The sequence below is a fragment of the Podarcis cretensis genome, assembly GCF_951804945.1.
Source record: "Podarcis cretensis genome assembly, chromosome: Z".
Taxonomy (NCBI): Eukaryota; Metazoa; Chordata; class Lepidosauria; order Squamata; family Lacertidae; genus Podarcis; species Podarcis cretensis.
The window spans coordinates 48990167-49009531 of record NC_137184.1 but is presented as its reverse complement, the minus strand read 5'-3'; the positions used below and the strand labels follow the sequence as shown (position 1 = coordinate 49009531).

The following is a 19365-nucleotide window of genomic DNA, read 5'->3' as shown; positions in this document are numbered from 1 at the left end:
AAAAGGCAGATTTTAAGTGGCATATTAAAAGATGTACACAAGAGTTGCAATTGGCCAGAAGAAAACAGGTTAATTTAAAAACAAAAGTTTCCTGTGATCCTAAAGTACACTCTCACAACAGAGACAGCCAGCCTGCTAGGCCTCTCCAGGATTCTGATTTTGCCTCCTCCTTCTTCCCTCTAACAGTGAACATAGTTGGGTGTGTGATGGCCAGTTTGGAAGTGAAACAAGGCTACCCGAAAACAAAATGTTATTTCTACATGTTTGGGGGACTCCTTAGCTATGCAGATGTGCATTAAAAGAAAACAAAAACTTTTTGAGGAAACCACCTTGCCTGACAAGCATCTTGTGAACATCCAGTTTGTACAGAGTGTTGTCAGCAGACAGGGAAGAGAAGGAAACCAGGGGGAAAGGGAATTGGCCTCAGGCCAAAAGAACTTAGGGAGACTGCTATACGGGTACACAAAGTGTGGGTTTCGTACACCATTCTGTGACTGCACTACCAAAGAAAGACCATGTCAGCTGGTCCATTGGGGTGAATGGAGAACTCCCCACCAACCCTAAGCTGCCTGCATTTTCCAAAACTTAAGTTCAGTCCAGGGTAAGGCACTGACAGCTTCCTCCTCCTTAGTCTCAATGTTGCCCCTGCAAAACTCAGCAGGGTGCAGGAAGAGGGGGATAAGATGCAAATTAGTTGGTTCCCCCTATCATTGGCTCTAGCTCCACCTACCGCTTAGGATCCTTGCATTCTGCCCCACCAGCTCCAGGGCACCACTGCCGTCTCTTACGCTTTCCTTGTGATGAAGAGGAGGGTGTTTGCTAAAACAACACTGTTCCTTAGGTGAAATTATGTTCTTCTCTCCCCAGATGGAGGACTTGCGGCTGGTCTACGGCACCATAGGAGGCTACCACAGTGCCAATGGAGTCCACACTTCCGAGCCCATGCTGGACAGCAGGCGGAGGAACTCTGCAGTGGAAGTGATCTTTGCTGATGAATTGGAGCGGTCCAAGCCAGAAGCTGACCCAACGCTGTTGCCCCATTCCCAAAGCAGCTCCACCTTCCCGTTGGTCTACACAGAGCTGGAACACGATTGGGAGGCAGCCAACATCTATGAACAACGGGTCCCGCTGACATCCTTCCAGCCCAGCTACAAGCTGGCTGGGAACAGTAAAAGCACCTCGGTGGGCAACATGAGGGAGATGACCCCTAGGCAACAGCTGACTTACACCGACATTCCCTACAGGGGCCCCAATCACCAGCAACTGGACATGGCTTCTCCTCAAGTCTTCTTTTATGTGGACAGGCCTCCCCAGATGTCCAGGCACACAGCACTGGCAGGCCCTGCTGAGGAAACAGCCAGTGGGGTGAACATGCTTGGTGCATCACCCATGAAGCCTTCCAGGAGAAGCCCAGGCATGGCAAGAACAAGGGTGACTGAACCAGAGGTCCTGCCCAGAATGACCTACCTTAGCAGCATTAGCATGGAGCAAGATGATGACGGAAGCGTCTTTGACTACAGCATTCAAGACCAGACTCCCAAGAGGTCTTGGAGCCAGTCTGACATGAAAATGATCAGATTTCCCTATGGCTCAGAGTTCCGGCCTCTAGGACCTTGTCCTGTCTTGAGCAGCAGGAAGGCTGATATTTTGCAGTATGTGCTGGCCCAGCAAAGGTTCCCAGAACCTCCCAGGGCCCAGCGAACCCTGGAGCGCTATGTGGGCAGTGGGACAGAATCCAGCGACTCCGATTCAGACATGCTGCCAGATTACTTTTCTCTCTACGGGAGGGTGGTGAAAGCACCCAGGGCACGGGTCCGCCTGTCTTCAGGGAGCCTACAGCTGGAGGGGGAGGATGAAGAAGTTTGTCTCACTACCGCCAACATTGAGGACAGGACTTCACAGGGAGCATCTAATTATTTTACGTAAAACAACAGGACTGAGTTATGCCAGTAGATCTTTGAAGGAGGTCCTTCCTTGGTCCTTGGGGTTATGACTGGTTTTGCAGGAATGATTAATTAAAACTTTGGGATTTGATACCAAGAGGAATCTACCAAAGCAAAGGGCTCTGCAAAAGAAAGAGAGTGAGATGTTATAAGAATATTTAAAAAATGGGGGGAGAGGGGAAGTTTACATGCTTTCTCTTTGACACATCCCATACTATGGGGGGGGGGGGGCGACAGGATATAGTTCCTAGCATAGAAAACTAGTGTTGTAGCAGATATATGGGAATGGCTCATCTTCCCAAATAGATAGCTCATACATCACCAAACAGCTTGGCAGTGTGACATTTTTCTTTTAGGGGAAAGACTAAAAAGGGGGTGATTAGTTTGTTATAATTATCTAAAAGATGACATGATTGGGTGTGTGTGTCATTTTCTAGCACGTATTTAAGTATTCTCTTCTTTCTACATAGGTTCCAGCATGGAGATGTATTTTTTTAAGCCATCAGGTATATGCCACAAGTATTGTTAATAATTCCAAGTGTATCACAAAACGAGGGGCAAGTGCCATTTTCAAATGCTGAGATCTAGCAATACTAAAGATTTTAGCTACGGGGTAACCATGGCTAAGTACTACCAATATCTGATTCAAGTTAAATATTGCTTATTAACAGTTCTCAGGCCTGAATGCTTTGCTCTTTTACAGCATGATGACTAGCAGTGGTCTTTTAAGTGCTTTTAATACATGAACTGTACCGGGATCCCTTTCTTACTTTCCATATATATCTAAGCAAGTTATAATGCACTAGACTGGGAGAAAAAGTAACCTGTCTTTATCTGGGAATCTCTGCTAACTCTTGGTTCTGCCCAATAACAATAACTACTCAGAATTTCAGGAATCTGCCGGTGGGGTTAAGTGGTCAGTGCACACCACCCAAAGGAAAAGCTAGCCAGGAAGGTCTTTTTGCCTCCTTGTCCTAAATGTCGCCTGGTTTCAAAAATAATCCACTTGCAAGCCTGAAATTTAACTGTCCCTTTGTTGTGTATGCATGCATACTTTTGGGCTACCCTGTGTACATGGGACGCAGTCTCCTTTTGGGGGCGAATGGAGAGAAACCACCATTAAAAAGCCACCTTTTCTACAAAAGAGGTGTTCATGGGGTGTGTGCTTTCTCTGACACCATAGTTCCAATGAAGAAGCAATGGATACAGAGCTTTCCGCACACATAGCTGGGAGGCTTACAAGCTCCAGGGAGCCTCTCCAAGGATTCTCCTTTCATCCTTGGAGGAGACCTGGAAGCTCTTATGGCCCACCTGGCCCACCCTCCCACAGACCATATGTAGGATTGTGCCCCAAAGCACAGAAAAAGCAGAATGCTCATCTTTCCCCTTGAGCACATGACGGCTTTAAAAGTATGGCATCACAGAAATGAGGATGAGGACCAAACAAGATTACAGAACTTAAATATTTATTTCTTTAAACCATTCAACCTTCTGCTGCCCCCTTGCCTGCCCTCCCCCCAGCCCCCAAAAAACACTGAAAGGAGCTTCATCTATAAACAGATTTACAGGCCTAATAGCTACAGAGAAGAGCACTAGAGTTCTGTTTCAGTGATGCAGTTATTTTGTGAAGCTTCAGATCAACTGTATATTTACAACATTTGCTGCTTTTACATTTATAAAAATATTTTTATTTAATCCATAACATTATTGTTTTCAAAAACTATGCCCAGACTCCCCCCCCCTCAGATATAAATTTTAATTGTGTTTCAGTTATATAGCGATGAAAGCTTTTTTTTTAAACAAACATTTCTTTAAAATTAAAACAAATGAGTTAAAGTATATATATATTTTTTACAGTGTAGGCACCATTGAAAATCATTGCCCTTGGCATTTCTAAACCACCATCTGTCGCCAGTGTCTTTATATCTTTATTTATTTCTTTTTTTTAAACGATGTAATGGCAACTTTTAAACTAAGGAAAAAAATCAGTATTTGCTTGCATTCCTTTAACGCTTTTCAATATTTGGCAGATATATTTCAAATCCTTTAAATGACTTTTGTGCAAAAACAAAAAATGTGCAGATCCAAACCATAAAATTAAACACATCCAGACTTTTTATCAAAAATAAATTTACACCAACAGTTCCACAGCTAAGGACTGAAATACAACCCCACTTCAAACTTCAGCATAATATACAAACTGGGTTGAAAGGGGGGGGGAGATATTACCCAATCTAAACAGTACCATAAATATATAATTGAAAGCAAGTTTATAATTTTAGCTACCTTTTATGAAAAAAAAATCACTCTGTACTGCACAGTACTATCTTTTTGTGAAAGAATATCTATAACTCAGTTATTTGCATATTAACTGGTAAATACGTATTTAAAATACATAGGGGTGGGGAAGAGGAATTAAACATGGTAATGCACTGCATGTAAATGTCTTTAAGAACGTAAGTGTATAAATATCTTACAGGATAGAACACCACCACACAAAACGCTGGTGTCACACACTTATACCTTCTGGTGAGGTATTTCATCACATGCCACGGTATTCCCATAGGTCCCCTGCCCAAAACAAAGAATGAGCTACTTCCCCCTCCCGAATCTTACTAAAGAATGAAGAAATGATTAAATTAAGCCAGATTTCTATGTGTGTCCATTATTGCAGAAAGCCCCCTGCCCTTCATCTGTATTGCTTTAAAATTTTCTTTACCATGATGAATGACTATTTGAAATCCTGCCCTAAAGGGTAATACGTACAAACTGTACACTAAGCTATATCAGTCACTACATGTTAACTTGCAAAGCTAATGACATATTGCTCTCAAAATGTAGGTGATTACAGAGCTGCCTAAAACACTGTACCCATTTTTCAAAAGAATAGTGTTGCTTGGTGATGCCAACTTGGATAAAATATTGGGGGGAGGGCGCTCCAGGAAAGCCGTGCCCCCCATCGTTGGTCACATGACATGGTGACACCCCTCCATATGAATAGCATTGCCAACCAACTTTGGGGGGCCTGGCCTGCTCAAATATTTTATCAGGGGTGCCGAAGGGACCTCGGCCCCTAGGAGTTAGCTCCTATCTTGTTGCAGGTGTTACATTTACAGGGGCCTAAATAAAGACTACTATCGTGTTTGAGCAAGTGCTATAGCCACATCCTATAGGTTAAGGTGCTCTCGTGTATTTTCCTGTAAAAAGCTGTTTTGAAGTCTAGTTTTAGTGACTCAGAAGAACTGTATCTTACGTGGACATAAAAAGAAACAAGACTCGTCTCTGGAGAGTAACGAAATGTTGTTGAAACACAGCATGTGCACTTCCTATGAACTCAAGTGCATTCCATTGATCTCTGGTCAACCCAGATCCTGCGCGTGGAGATTGGCATTCCACTGGTTATATCTAGAAGCAAAGCTGCACCTCACCGTTTTTGTTTTTTGTTTTAAACTGGATTAAATAAGTGAAAACTACAATATTAAAAGTTGATCTTTACAAAAAAGAATGTCCTGGAAATACAAAAAAGCATGTATACCCATCACAAAATAGTGGAATTAAGTCCTTTCAAATCTGTGATCATCATATATGTTGCAATGATCCAAAAGGCACAAGGAGCTCATGAACAAAGCATTGCCAAGCTTATAGTAGGTTTTGGTGGGCTATTACTGGGTCCATATGGAACAGCATCACTGATAGAAAGTTTCTTAGGAGGAGTCATTAACTGAAAACCTAAGGAGACAAACACAAGAAGAAAGTGCTCAGTTATATCCCAGCTAAGTAGTTAATAATTTATTTATTTTACAGACTACCAACCCATGTACACTGTTCATTTTCCTCACCATCCTCACATTAATCCTCCCAGACTCTTTCAATCCAGTTCCACCTCCTAAGGTTGCTAACAGTGCTTTTTCCACTACCTTTCCTACACTCACACAGAAAGCAGGAAATGAGGTTACAGGAAATGCAGACAGACCCTAAAGAAGAACACAGGTTAAGAAATAAAACCCATATGCTTACTTCTGAAACTTCTCCATAAGTTTCTTCACCATCTTATCAGTGATTCCTGGACATGTTGCTTCTGCCATATTGATGCTTTTTTCAAGTTCTTCAATTGCTTTCTTCCTGTTTGCATTATTGGTGTCTTGCTGCTTCAGCTGAGAGGCAGACAAAAATGGTCAAAATTTTGCAACCTTTACTGTACATGCTTTGGATGTGCCTCAAACTGAAAACTTACCTCAGCAAAGACAGGAGTGATTATCATCGTTAAACAGCTCAGGGTTTTCATGAGATCTTGGTCCTGGAAAGTTAGGAGATACATTAATCAAACACTTGCTGACAAATAACTGAAATAAGTAGGAGACCAAGGACCAGTTTAAAATGGACAAGACTACATGAGGGGCCCCTCATGTTCACATATGTGCCTACAGATGTGTGGAGAAATGCTGGCATAAACTGGGCTGATAAGAGATATAGTCCATAGGGAGATCTGCAGCAGCAACTTTTCTCGCAGGTGCAAACTTGAGTACAGCTTATGGCTGTTTTTCCAAAGGTCAGTCCTGGAGGTGGCCCCCCAAAATGAAGAAAACAACAACTTATATGGACTGAAATAATCAAATTTATTCTCATCACAATGATTTTTGCAACTGGAGGGAGGGTGCGGATCACAGGAAACACTTTATATGCTCTACAGACTCTTACTTGACAATCTACTGAGCTGCCACTAGCAGCTGAGTACCAATGAACTTGCTACATTATTAATCAACACCCTGCTTTTCTTTTATCAAAATAGACCCAAAATAGCAGCAATAAATAACCAAAATAATATAAATGTATATGAATGAGGAAAGAAGAGAAAAGCTCCATTGGCTCCAAACTACGGTGTGCCCTCCCAATAAATAAAGCGGTGGACATACGGTAGGTTAAACACAATTTACAGAAGTGTTAGATAATTTTACACCACAGTTCACTTTTTTATTGCAGTCCTGATAATCCTAGTCTTCATTAATAAAAGTTGTAAGCATCACCACCACTATAACCATCGTTCTGATCCTCGCAACTGCAGAGATGAATTTGACCACCTGAAATGTAGTCAGTATTGCCAGGGAGCAATGCTGTGTGTCTACAGAGGGGTGGGAACATTTCTGACTGCTTTACAAACACCAAGGGTCAGCTCTCTGCCTGTGGCAGCTTCCAAGGAGCTTAAAGAATAGAAAGAAATTCTGGCTGGACGTACTGTTCCGTTCTGCAGTTTCTTGGCCTCTGGCTTCTTCCGAACTGTAGTAAAACTCCATTCTGGGTGGGAATTGTTCTCCTTGTTGCTAGACTCCCTAACGGGGAAGGGAAGAAAAAGACGAAGCTTTTAAAGAACTGTGCTACCACACCAGAGGTCTGCCATAGTTGAAACCTTAAATATAAAATCGTGCCAAATGAGGAGGCCAAAATGCTGTAGGTTTGCTTCCAAAGTACACGCCAATAAGCTCTGGACAAAACTAAGAAATACTAGAATCCAAACCTTGCTCTTCCCCCACCCCCAGTCCATTTTAGATTATGTATTTCAGTCGATTGCTGAATTTTACATTTTAAGTATTTATATTTTGATGTTGGCCGCCCTGAGCCCGGTTATGGCTGGGGAGGACAATATACAAATAAAATTGACGATGATGATGATGATGATGATGGTGATGTACTGTAAAAAAGGACAATCAGAAGCCAGATGAAATGTCATCAGCCCCATCCAGGTTCTTTTTGACTTGGAGCCAATAACAAAAGAACTTAACCAGTTTAGAGCAGCATTTTTGGTCTTCTTTTGTGGATGTGGAGAGAGGCAGATACAACCAAAAGAAAACACAGCCCAATCAGATCTGTGACAAAAGTGACATTGAGTACAATGGCTGCACCTAAGATCTGCAAGGACACTTTTCAGTCTTAGCAGAAGTATAGTAGAGGCAGGAATGCCTCGCCCTCGCCCCCCCCCCCCGGATTTATTCTGCAGCTCAACTTGCCTCAACAGATCTGTGCCTTATTTATTTAAAAAATACAGCCCACAAACTTTTTTAATGGTGGGTCGCACCAAATTGTGGGGGAGGGTCTACCTTTTTTGCAGGCATAAACCCCTCAAATTGATGCCTTTTATTTATAAATTTACAAATTGCTTCACAACCAAAAGTTACTGAAGTATTATTCCATTAAATAAAAGTTAGCTACAGAAAGATATCAAACAGTAGAACCATTTTTACAACTGTATCAACACCCCATAAGCCTGACTGTATACACTTCACAGAAAGGCTTCTTAAACAAAAATGTCTTCAACAGCCACCAAATGTCAAAGTGTTAGGTGCTGGTAACTAATTCCAAAGGACTGAAAGTTCAGTCTACAGTGCATACGAAGCACACCCCGGAGCATATGATATTCTTAGGAATGTCCCATTTGGGAGAAGCATAGTTTCCAGGCTCCCTACAGGTGACATAATTCTGCAGTAACCTGAAAGTGTTTCAGGAAAAGGAAGAGAGCATAAATGAATGTGAAACATCCATACAGTGTGACAAAGGGACACCACACTCATTGTGCTACAGTGGACACAGGCTCAGTCCTGAAATTCAGAGAGTGACCCTGAATGAGATCATGGCCTCTCAATTTAAATTTACTTCATTTATGAAAACAAATGGCAATTAAAAATGAAGTTAGAGGATCTACTGTGTGTGTATGTCTGCTGTTATCATTTGCTGTTCACAAAGTAGCTTTTGACCAAAGTAAAAATAAATCACTTGCAACTGGTTAGGTCATGGGTCAACAAACTAAGGCCCGGGGACCGGCCCCGGCCCAATTGTCTTCTGGATCCAGCCTGCGGATGGTCCGGGAATTGCCACGTGGATCGGCGTAGGGATTCTGATTGGGCTGCACCATTCCCCCCCCCACACACCATAACAGCGCTTCCTCCCTACCTCCTCCTGGCTTCTCCCCACCGTGCCTAGAGGAGGAAGGGGGCTGGGCTTTGTTGAGCTGTGGTTAGCTGAGGGCCATTTTAAGCAGCCCCTCTCTGGAGCCAGCCCTTTCGAGCCACTCATCATTCCTTTGCCACTGCTGCCAACCCCTGCCGCTCGCAAAGCACAGTAGCTAGGTGAGCGCTGTTTAAAGCAGAGCTCTCCGGAGCCAGCCCTTTCACGCCACTCATCATCCCGCCGCTGCCGCCAGCCCCTGCCACTTGCAAAGCACAGGTAAGCAGCCACCAGGGCTCATCTGGTGCTGTGGAGAAGGGAGGGGAGAGTCGTGGGGGCGTATTTCCCCTCCCCCCAAAAATAGTCCAGCCCCCCACAAGGTCTGAGGGACAGTGGACCGGCCCCCTGCAGAAAACATTTGTTGATCCCTGGGTTAGGTGCTGCTGGAAAGGGTCTCCTGACTTTCTGAGGATAGAGGCAGAAGAATTCAGAAGGTTGCAAACGAATGCTTCCAAGACAGCCACTTGTTTGTGCCTGGCTTTAACAACTATCCATGCAGCATGGCTCTCCTTCCAACTTCCAAGTTGCAGAGGTGGGCAGGGGTATTGATGCAGCTGTATGGCCAACATGCCTAGAGTGCCTCAACCTTGAAGTCCAAGCTAGTGAGCCCTCTGACTTTTCCCATTTTGAAGCAAGAAAGGGTGGCAGAGGTTTATTTCCCACTGCTTCCTTGGAGTCTTACTGCCAAGCTGTGGCTAAAGCTGCCATTTCCTCTTTCCTCTCTTCCCTCCAGGAAAAGGAGACAGGAGGAGCTGCACCAGTTGTTACTCAGCAGAGAGGTTCAGTGTCCTTATGCCATGTGCTATGCTCCCTGCCTCAACTTCCCACAAGACAGATGGAGGGGAGGGAGGAGTGTGTTCAACCACTGCTTGGTTGTGAGGTTCAGACCTTGTTTGCCAAGCAGTAGCTGAATAACATGATGCAAAAGAGTGTTCACCAAGGACTGCATGCTTGCTGCTGCTCCAAGCCACGCATGCTTCCTCTGTCTGTTTCATGGGGCTAAGGGGATGCTGCTTGGCAAAAGAGCCAAAGGCATACCACTGAAACTTGCCTTCTCTCTGCTTCTCATTGCCGTAGGAGACAGGTGTGCATGTGTGCAGGGTTGGCTCTCCAGCCATTCCTCGGCACAAGGGCTTCTCTGCAGAGCACTAACTGAAACCTTGAGTCTACTTGTCTTTTTCTCACTGGAAAAGTGTTTGTGTGCATACGTGCACTTCCTTTGCTGTTGGCTGGAAAAATATGCCTCTATTAAACTAGCTGAGGGGAGGAACCTGGTGAACATAAATGTTAGTTTGGCTAGCAAGTTTAGCCAAATACTGTAGACCCCTGGAATAGTAGTAGTCTGAAGTGGTAGTTCCAAGAGCAGACCATCTTGGCTGTGAGTCCTGGAAGACCAGCTCCCTGCCTTGCAGCCCTTTCTTCCACCTGGCCTGGGAAGGCGGGGCTCTGACTGACTCCGGCTACAAAAGCTGAGGTTGCTGAAGAGGCCACCTTGGTTGTTTCTAGGTGAAGACCTAGGTAATTGAGCCTGATCTTCCATAGCTGCTGCCCACCATGAACCACCATTGATAGGACTGGCAGCAACAGCAGCAGATATGATAATATTTTATCTTGTTAATTATGCTATTTAAATGTGCATTTTATATTTGACTTCCCTAAGTAATATTTTCTTTTGAAATGTTTAAGATTGTTTTGGTTATCTTTGCTGCATTAAATGTGCATTCTGTAGTTTACCCCCTTTGTAATGTTTTAATTTGAGATCTTTAAGATAACATTTTAGTTTCCTGTTAATTATGTTGCTTTGAATGTATACTTCATATTTAACTTTCTTCAGTAATGTTTTGTTCTGGATTGTTTTATTTGATGTTTTGATATTTTTTCTTAAAAATAGAAAGCAGTATAAAAATAATGATAATACAGGAGCTGAACTCTACCCCCTCAACTCCTGCCACTGGGACAGCTCCCCTGCCTACTCCCCAATTCCTGGCAAATAATCAAAAATCCAGACTTACGAATCAGAACCATCAGAATCTGTTTCATCGCTACTATGTCCTTCTGCTTTCCACCTCTTAAATCTATCAATAAGCTCCGTGAGATATGAAGTCTTCTTGGCATTTTTCAGAATGAATTTGTGCTTTAGAAGTTCTTTCGCTGTGGGACGCTGTAAAAGACATGAAGTGGTAAATTGTTTGCAAGCAGAATGCAAAATGTTGACAATTATCTATAAAGGCCTCCCTTACCAGCCTGCCCGCTCCTTAAGATACACTGCTGAGGATTTTCTTTGGGTCTCGACTGTGACTGAGGCGTGACTGATTGGAACATGGGAAGGGGCCTTCCCTATAGCGATTGATCTGCTGTGCTAAGGATTCCTTTGTGGTTACCATACTTATTATTTAGATTGGTTTAATCTCAGGGGACAGACAGTAGCTCTGTGACAGTGGATCTGCTAGCATGCAGAAGATCTCAAATTTGATCCCTGGCATCCCCAGGTAGAGATGGGAAAGATTCCCTGCATGAAACCCTGGAGAGCCGCTACCAACCAGTACCGAGCAAGATAGAGCAATGGTCTGGCTTCCCATCTTCATCAATCCCTTAGATTTTAGTGTTTTCCCCCCAACTTTTGTAAGCTGCTGAACATTGCAAATGTAGTGGAAGAGCAAGATGCAGATATTTGCGAAAATAAATAAAAAATTACAATAGCTATAGTGCAAGTTGGCTCATTAGATCAGATTACATCTACTACCAAGCATTTTGTAATTGGATGGCAGTGCACTATTTGTCCAAACAACTCCATTCTCTTTATGTCTGAAAATTAGGTTTCTTTCCACTCTGCCTCTCCAAGAGCTCCGAGTAATCCAAAACTTTTCCTTACTTTTATGCCAACAAGCATTAGACCAATGAGAACGCTCAAGTTCTCTGCAGCAACCGTATGCATTAAAGCCAGAGCAGGAAACAGGATCATAACACAAACCACTGTGGTGCCTTTATTACAGAAGTCTTTTGGGAATAGATTCCTCTGAAGGAAACTGATGTGCAGACTGGAAGGGTTTAAGCTTGGATGACCTTCTGTTCCCTTCCAGGGTTTTCATTCCTTAACTGAACAGAGCATCCAACAAGCATCCAATTTGCCCCTGTAGTTCCACCCCCCAAAAAACAGCCAGCTGATCTGATGCATGGATTTTCTCTATTCTATTGTGTTTTGTGCATACTCTGTATGCTACCTCCTCAAGTAGATTAATGCCGACCTTAAAAAGTTTGAGAAATCTGGAGACTTCTGGGAGGGAAGATGGCTGGCTAGTCCTCAATTGCTGACAGTCCCTCAACAGAGATAATTATGCAGCGATTAACAATAGCCAAGATGTAAATCTTCATTATTACACTCTCTCTTTGAATACAGGGAGATCAAGGGATTAACCTCAAATGCTCTGAAGAAAGGTGTTCTTCACACCAGAGACCAGAAAAGTTTTTGGATGCAGGATACATCTTTGAGTGAGGAACTGCTATTGTGTCCAGGCACCACATAATAGCCCTGAATGTTAGCCCTTAGGACAACAGGTCAGCTAAACCTCCCTTCTTTTAATTACTTTTAAGATTGGGATCAATTACGACTGAAGTGATCTGTCTGCCAATTAATTTTCACCAAGAACATGAACTGAGTGTGAGTTAAGAGGCATTAGCTAACATGCTGAAAACAAAACAAAAAATATCTTAATTATTAATGATTAAGAAAGATTATAAACGGATCAGAATGCTCGGCTTGTTAAGCATCCTCAATTTATATTACTTTTTACTCTCAGTCCTTTTTGTGAAGTGCTGGCTTCAGAAGTGAAACTACATTCCTGTGAGTGCGAAAGGAATGCACTTCTTAAAGAGACAGACACAAGTTTTCAAGGCAGACACTTAACATGAAGACTAACTGAACCAAATGTGGCAAAGAGACTGTTGAACCCCTGCAATGACTGTTGGTATCATGCAGCAATTATTGGATGAGCAACTGAAAGACCTTAGAACTGAGATGCATAAAATCTTGAACGAAAAAGGAGAGAACGATCAGACCAAAGAATACACAGGACCTTAGGGGAGAGGGGGATACTGATAAAGATCTGCCTGAACGTGAAAGTGGAATGGTAAAGTGGGAAGCAGCAGATGATGAAATGAAAGAACTTAGACATAGGTGTCTGAAGGACTGAAACAGACAAACAATGGAGTTGTGATGCTGGAGAAGTGGAATGAAACCATTGATAAGCAATATCAAGAAACATCTTGAGATGGCAAAGATGGAGCCGAAAGAGAAAGGATCCTGTGTACAAGTTGGAGTGAATTCAGAGGAAAAAGCCATTAAGCCTCTGGTGATTCTTCTTAAAAAAGAATGGAAGAAACAGAAATGGAAGGAACTTTTTTTTTCTTTTCCTAATTTAGGACTGGAAATCATGACCAACAGGAAATGGGATCAGAAGATCTGGAACTGGATGAATATGGAACTGGCTGTATATTAATGAATATACATAAAATAAATAACTATGGGTTATTATTCTAATAATAGATATTGGAATTTCTTGGAGATAAAAGCTGTCATACCAGACTGGAGGAAGACTATTCTTGACATTTAGTGATAATAACCGTAGAGCCACTTTTGGACTTTTTGCATGAAAAGGAAAATGAATAAACTTGAGATGCCTGGGGTTGAAGATTGGGAAAACGTCAATAAGCAGGTTGAAGAATACAGCTGGATACCATCCTGAACACTTTGAAAATTTTGAACTCTTTTTATATACATAATTGACAGACGAAGAATCTGAAGTCCTCTTTATTTATTTCTCTCTATTCTTTATATTTATTTCCAGTGTTTTCTCTTTTTCTTCCTTCTTCTATCTATTTTACTCTTGCTTATGTTGTGCTATGTTTTGGTTTTTGATGTCTTCTACTCTAGGTTAGGGGATGCGGGTGGCTCTGTAGTCTAAGCCACTGAGCCTAGGGCCTGCCGATCAGAAGGTCGGCAGTTCGAATCCCCGTGACAGGGTGAGCTCGTTGCTCGGTCCCAGCTCCTACCAACCTAGCAGTTCAAAAGCACACAGTGCAAGCAGATAAATAGGTACCACTGTGGCGGGAAGGTAAACAGAGTTTCCATGCGCTGCTCTGGTTTTGCAAGAAGCAGCTTAGTCATGCTGGCCACATGACCCACAAAAACGGTCTGTGGACAAACGTCGACTCCCACGGTCCCACGGCCAGTAAAGCAAGATGAGTGCCGCAACCCCAGAGTCATTTGCGATTGGACTTAACTGTCAGGGGTCGTTTACCTTTACTCTAGGTTAGTGAGGGTACACATAGGAAGGTGATGGATGGAAAGTGAAAGACCCTGTATGAGAGGCAGGCAAGGCAAGGTAAGATCTCCCAGGGTAGGAGTCTGGGAGAAGAAAAGAAAGCTCCCAGGTGAGAGCTGAGAGGGTCCCCCCCCCCCATTTGTGTGAGACAAGGGTTAAGATCAACCTCAGATAGAGGGCTTTGTTACCTCTCCCCTTTTCCTTTGTTGTTTCTTTTTTATTTTTATTTAGATTAGTTTTTCATTGTATTGTGTGCTGAAAAGTTTAAACAACTTTTTTTTTAAAAAAAAAAAGCCTGCAGCACTTTTCTCTGCCTTTTCTTTTGCATAACAAACAATACTGCAAGCACCCAAGTTTCCTAATGTTGAAGAAGTGAAATGTTAACACTTACAAATGTCGGGTCCTTATTCAGACATGCATCAATAAATTCTTTAAAGGGTTTGCTGAAGTCCCCTATTAGGGTTGGAGGGTTGTTTTTGGGAATGAGAAAGAGAACTCTCATTGGATGCATGTCTGAGTTCGGAGGCTCTCCTTTGGCCAGTTCAATAGCTGTGATTCCCAATGACCAAATGTCAGCCTGCAGAGAAAGAGGAAAGATAATAGTATCATATTTGTACAGCACTAGCTATCTTGAACAGTAAACTGGTAGCAGAAACTTTGTTTCCCCAATCATAGGCTTTAAAACTGAACTGATGCAAAACACACATGCACACACAAATAGGATCCTTGTGCTCCAAGATATAACACAGCAACACTGAATAAATGTCTATCTACATGGAGCAAGTATATTCCTTCAAGAGCAAGTGCTAATTGTTCAGCTTTCAATATCTTTTGTGGGTCAAGCTGACGACAAGTTGTGGAAGTGCTCACTCAGGAGGGAGGGGAAAGAACAGTTGGGTGTGATTGTGCTGCGTTGAAAAGAGCTTAACAGGAAGCCCAGAAAACTCAGGAAGTTGCAGTGAAAGAAGAGGAGTGTCTTGTTGCTCTGCAGCCTGAGAACCCTTAGTACATGCCATCCTTCTGGTAACAGACTTGCTTAGGCTTTCGGAGGAGAGCTTAGTAGAGTTCTGAGCATAGTCAGGAGAAGACTGAAGCTCAATGAACACAGGAGGACAAAAGTCAGTGGAAATAGGTACTAATGCTCCTTTAGTGCTTGGAAGCTCATGAAGGCCCCTCCTGGTTTGTACACTCCACACAGTTCTGGGCTATAATCACTAGTGCTAGAAACTTGCTCTTTGATCTTTAATACACATTCTCAAGCTGTCCTATAGCTATAAGAATTACGCATTTGGAGGCATACCATACATTCTGTGGCAAGACTGCGGTTCTGAAAATCTCCAAATGTCTTGCACAAAATGAACACATCACTTCTAAGCACAAACCAATTTCAAAGAACTCACTTTTGAATCATAGGCTGATTGCTGAATCACTTCTGGTGCCATCCAAAATGGTGTGCCTACAAAGGTGTTCCTTTTAATCTGTGTATCAGTCAGTTGCCCTGCAACTCCAAAATCCGCAAGCTTCACATCTCCTTGCTCTGACAATAACACGTTGGCAGCTTGAAAGGAGGAGAAAGCAGAAAAAACTAATTAAAAAGCAGAAAGAACTATTGCTTGAAGGGATATGGGCTCTGCATTTATTTAAATTTATACACACCCTTTATATCTCTGTGAATTTTCTTCTCTGAATGTAGATAGTCAAGCCCTTTCAGTATTTCCTTGAGCATCGTAGCAATCTGGAACTCATCGAATGGGCCAGCACGGAGCTTTGGGAAGGAAACAAAGCATAATTCAAATAAAGCAAAAACCCTGGCATCCAATGTTTGTTAACAGTTATTTGAAATGTCATTTTTCTTTTTTTAAAGATTTGCAGGAAAAGGTTAAAACACGAATGTTCCACAACAGACACTGTATAAATTCATAAACTTGGAAGAGTAACACAAGTAACTTGAAAACATTGTCAGGCAAACTTTAGGAAGGTTTTACTTTCCTGAGAAGCTTTGACTAATATAGCCTTTTAGAGAAGATGGCAAGACACAGAACCATGGTATTACCTTTCCAAAAAATACATCCCACCTCACAGAATAGTAATAATTTATTAGATTTATACCCCAACACCTTCCTGCAAAGGAGACCAGGGCTCACTATTAAACTACACTATATATGGGCAACTGCCTCCATTGGCAGTAATATACTGTACAGTACAACAGCTGTGAGGATTTAGGTAAGAGGTTCATAAGACTGTGAGCCACAAACTAGGGCTGATTTGCACTATTATCACTAACACATCACTTGAGGATCTGCAGCCGAACACGAGTCAAATTCTGTTTACTGTTTCCATTTCCATTCTGCCCTTCATCAGGTTGTAATGTGCTGTTTGAGGTGAAGTGATTTGAATTGTGGGCCATTTACCATGTCATGCTTTAGTCAGTGTTTAGAGCTATAGCAATCAACATACATGGATTTGTGTGTATATGAACCACAGCCCTCAAAAATCTGTTCCATTGTCCCTAGTGGACAACTGCCCCAAAACTCAGCGAACAGCAAGGCTTTTCTTACCTTTCCAAATTCCAGCTGAGAAAATCAGAAGGTAGCTGTTAGGGTTGAACTGAGTGCTACTTATGTGCAGAGACCATTTGTAATTCTATGCTGTTGAAATTCTAGTGGGATTAAGGCACAGTTTGTACAGAGCTTGCAAAAATGTCATGTTGCTCAATGTTAATAATATTTCAGGATCTCATAAGCATAAACACTGAGCAGCATTATCTTACAGGAAAAGGGTGGGTCTCTTATATAGGGCTGTGGTGGAGCTGGACTGGGGGATAGGGGAAAACCACACATCACCACCCAAAGCGCTTTGCTTTTTTAGTCCCTCCTAGGCTGCATCCGTCATGAACACTGTGTTTGTCATAAGTAAAGGGCCCTTTCATGGCTTAAATTTAAACTGCCAAAAATGGAAAAACCAGGTCAGTTTCAACATTGAATATTAACCATGCTTTTGCTTCCATAGCACACTCCTGGAATCTGCTTCCAAGAAAAACATTTCTGTCTATTCAAAACTGGTAAAACATCTCACCTTTCAGTTTATTAATGAAACTTGTGTTTTGACAGCAACAAATCTTCCTCATACTGAAAAGTAGAAGGTGTGGTACACTTTTTGGGAATATATTGTTTTTTAAGACACAAGGTAGACAACCTGAACTCAAACTCATCTACAACTAGACATAAAGGAACACTGTAGTCATGGCACCAAGAGGAGCATTGTGCCACAAGACAGCCAGCTTCTCTCCACAGAAAAAAAATGTTTGAGTTGGATCAGGGAATCCCAGGCCATGCCCAGACACTGAGTCATTTGGTAGCTTCAGTCAAAATCCTCTGAGCTTCAGTACACCAACTGCAAGTAGAAGGAACCATTGCCTAACTGACAAGAGTCCTATTACTACTACTACTACTACTACTACTACAATGACGACGACGACTACTATAAGTGCAACTGGCAATTTACACAAAGCAGTTACAAAATGACATGTCCCCTTCTTGGAGGAGGGAATGATCTACAGAAAAGTTACATAATGCTCTGAACATTAGCATATTAAGGAGATGATCTGGCTTCAGCGTTGAGATTTCAGAACTGTGAATTAAATTTAATGATGATTTCTGTCATAAATTACACTTGAAACCTATTCCTTCACATGGATATTTGAACTTCTTGAAAAAGGAAGTATGTTCACTGAAAAAACTTCAAAAACTATCAACTCATAAATTATAAAAAGAAAGAAGTCACACTCTGAATATTAAGAATGTTATTACTAGATCACTGGATTGCTGTTATACAGTGGTACCTCGGGTTACATATGCTTCAGGTTACAGACTCCGCTAACCCAGAAATAGTACCTCGGGTTAAGAACTTTGCTTTTTGATGAGAACAGAAATCGTGCTCCAGCGGTGCGGCGGCAGCGGTAGGCCCCATTAGCTAAAGTGGTGCTTCAGGTTAAGAACAGTTTCAGGTTAAGAACGGACCTCTGAAACTAATTAAGTATTTAACCCGAGGTACCACTGTACTTTGAATTGCTTTACCCATATTTGATTGTTATTGTAAAGATGTACTGAGTTACATTCTTGTTGCTTTGAAATGAGCTACTTTTGAGCATTTTTACATGGAAAAGTAGCGTACAAATTTTAGTAATAAGTAAGAATGCAGAAGCTAACTAGAAAATGAACAAGGCACAAACCATTAGAAGACACTTACCAGATCCAGTGCTGATCCCCCACCTAAGTATTCCATGATTATCCATAACTTTGTGCCCTAAAAATGAATGCAGATAAAGTGTTAGGCTTTTCAAAAGAGATTAGTAGATCAGCTCACTTCATCAATTTCAATGAACTGTTGGGTAGAAGGATCAGTTATAAAGACCACAGCGTGGCAGTACACACAGTACCTAAAGGAAGGTGCTATATGCAGATAGTAGAATATTCTGATTCAATGGCTCTTCATATTTTGCTAATGCAGGACCTTTGTGAAAATAGTGTTAAGATTACTGAACCAATAACTGTTGTTAAAATAAGGTTTTTTGTTTTAAACAGTATCTGTGTTTGAGTAAGGACATGGCAGAAAGCCCTTGTTTGCAGATTATTTTAGAAATGCAATGCCCAGCGTGGTGACAAGGGATGAACCTATTGCTGGTTTAATTAGGCTAGAACTTTGTTGAAGCAATGCTCTCTCTGACTTGAGATCATATCACAAGGCAAAGAAGCACAGTATTTCCCTCTTTGGAAATACTGGATGTTATTCTTGATCCCACTGCATTCCTCCAATGCTCAGAATGGTGGCATCCTTTGGCTGATAGATCTACTGTAGCCTTTGCCACAGAAGGTGGAACCTGCCCCAGTCATCTAAGTTTTGTTTACTTTCATTATGGATTATTGTAATGCACTCTCTGTGATCCAAAATATGGTAGCCAGATTTTTGTTTCGTGCTCACTATTCTGTCAGGTCAACTGGCTTCCTATTTGCTTCTGAGTTTTGTTGAATGTGCTGGTTTATGATTTAGGGTATGACAAAACAAAACAAAACAAAACAAAACAAAACACCACACACCTAATTTTT

General features: G+C 42.1%; 2 protein-coding genes across 4 annotated transcripts in view; one reads left to right on the top strand and one right to left on the bottom strand.

Annotated features, from left to right (window-relative positions):
* The window catches only part of FRMD7 (FERM domain containing 7), a 44949-nt gene extending 41862 nt beyond the window's left edge, over positions 1-3087 (top strand). For both annotated transcript variants that reach the window (XM_079962789.1, XM_079962788.1), the window contains exon 12: positions 868-3087. In XM_079962789.1, the coding sequence (XP_079818915.1) occupies positions 868-1926 (1059 nt within the window). In that variant the 3' untranslated portion in view covers positions 1927-3087. The remainder of the gene's footprint in view (positions 1-867) is intronic.
* Positions 3088-4035: 948 nt separating this feature from the next.
* The window catches only part of STK26 (serine/threonine kinase 26), a gene marked incomplete at its 3' end in the record, with an annotated part of 59570 nt that continues 44240 nt past the window's right edge, over positions 4036-19365 (bottom strand). The window contains exons 4-12 of one of the 2 annotated variants that reach the window (XM_079962863.1): positions 18509-18565; positions 15917-16025; positions 15661-15818; positions 14652-14837; positions 10952-11100; positions 7177-7270; positions 6178-6240; positions 5961-6097; positions 4036-5672 (exon numbers count right to left, since the gene is read on the bottom strand). In XM_079962863.1, the coding sequence (XP_079818989.1) occupies positions 5648-5672; positions 5961-6097; positions 6178-6240; positions 7177-7270; positions 10952-11100; positions 14652-14837; positions 15661-15818; positions 15917-16025; positions 18509-18565 (978 nt within the window). Of the gene's footprint in view, positions 5673-5956; positions 6098-6177; positions 6241-7176; positions 7271-10951; positions 11101-14651; positions 14838-15660; positions 15819-15916; positions 16026-18508; positions 18566-19365 lie in introns of those variants that run through there. The other variant, XM_079962864.1, reaches the window with a different exon arrangement.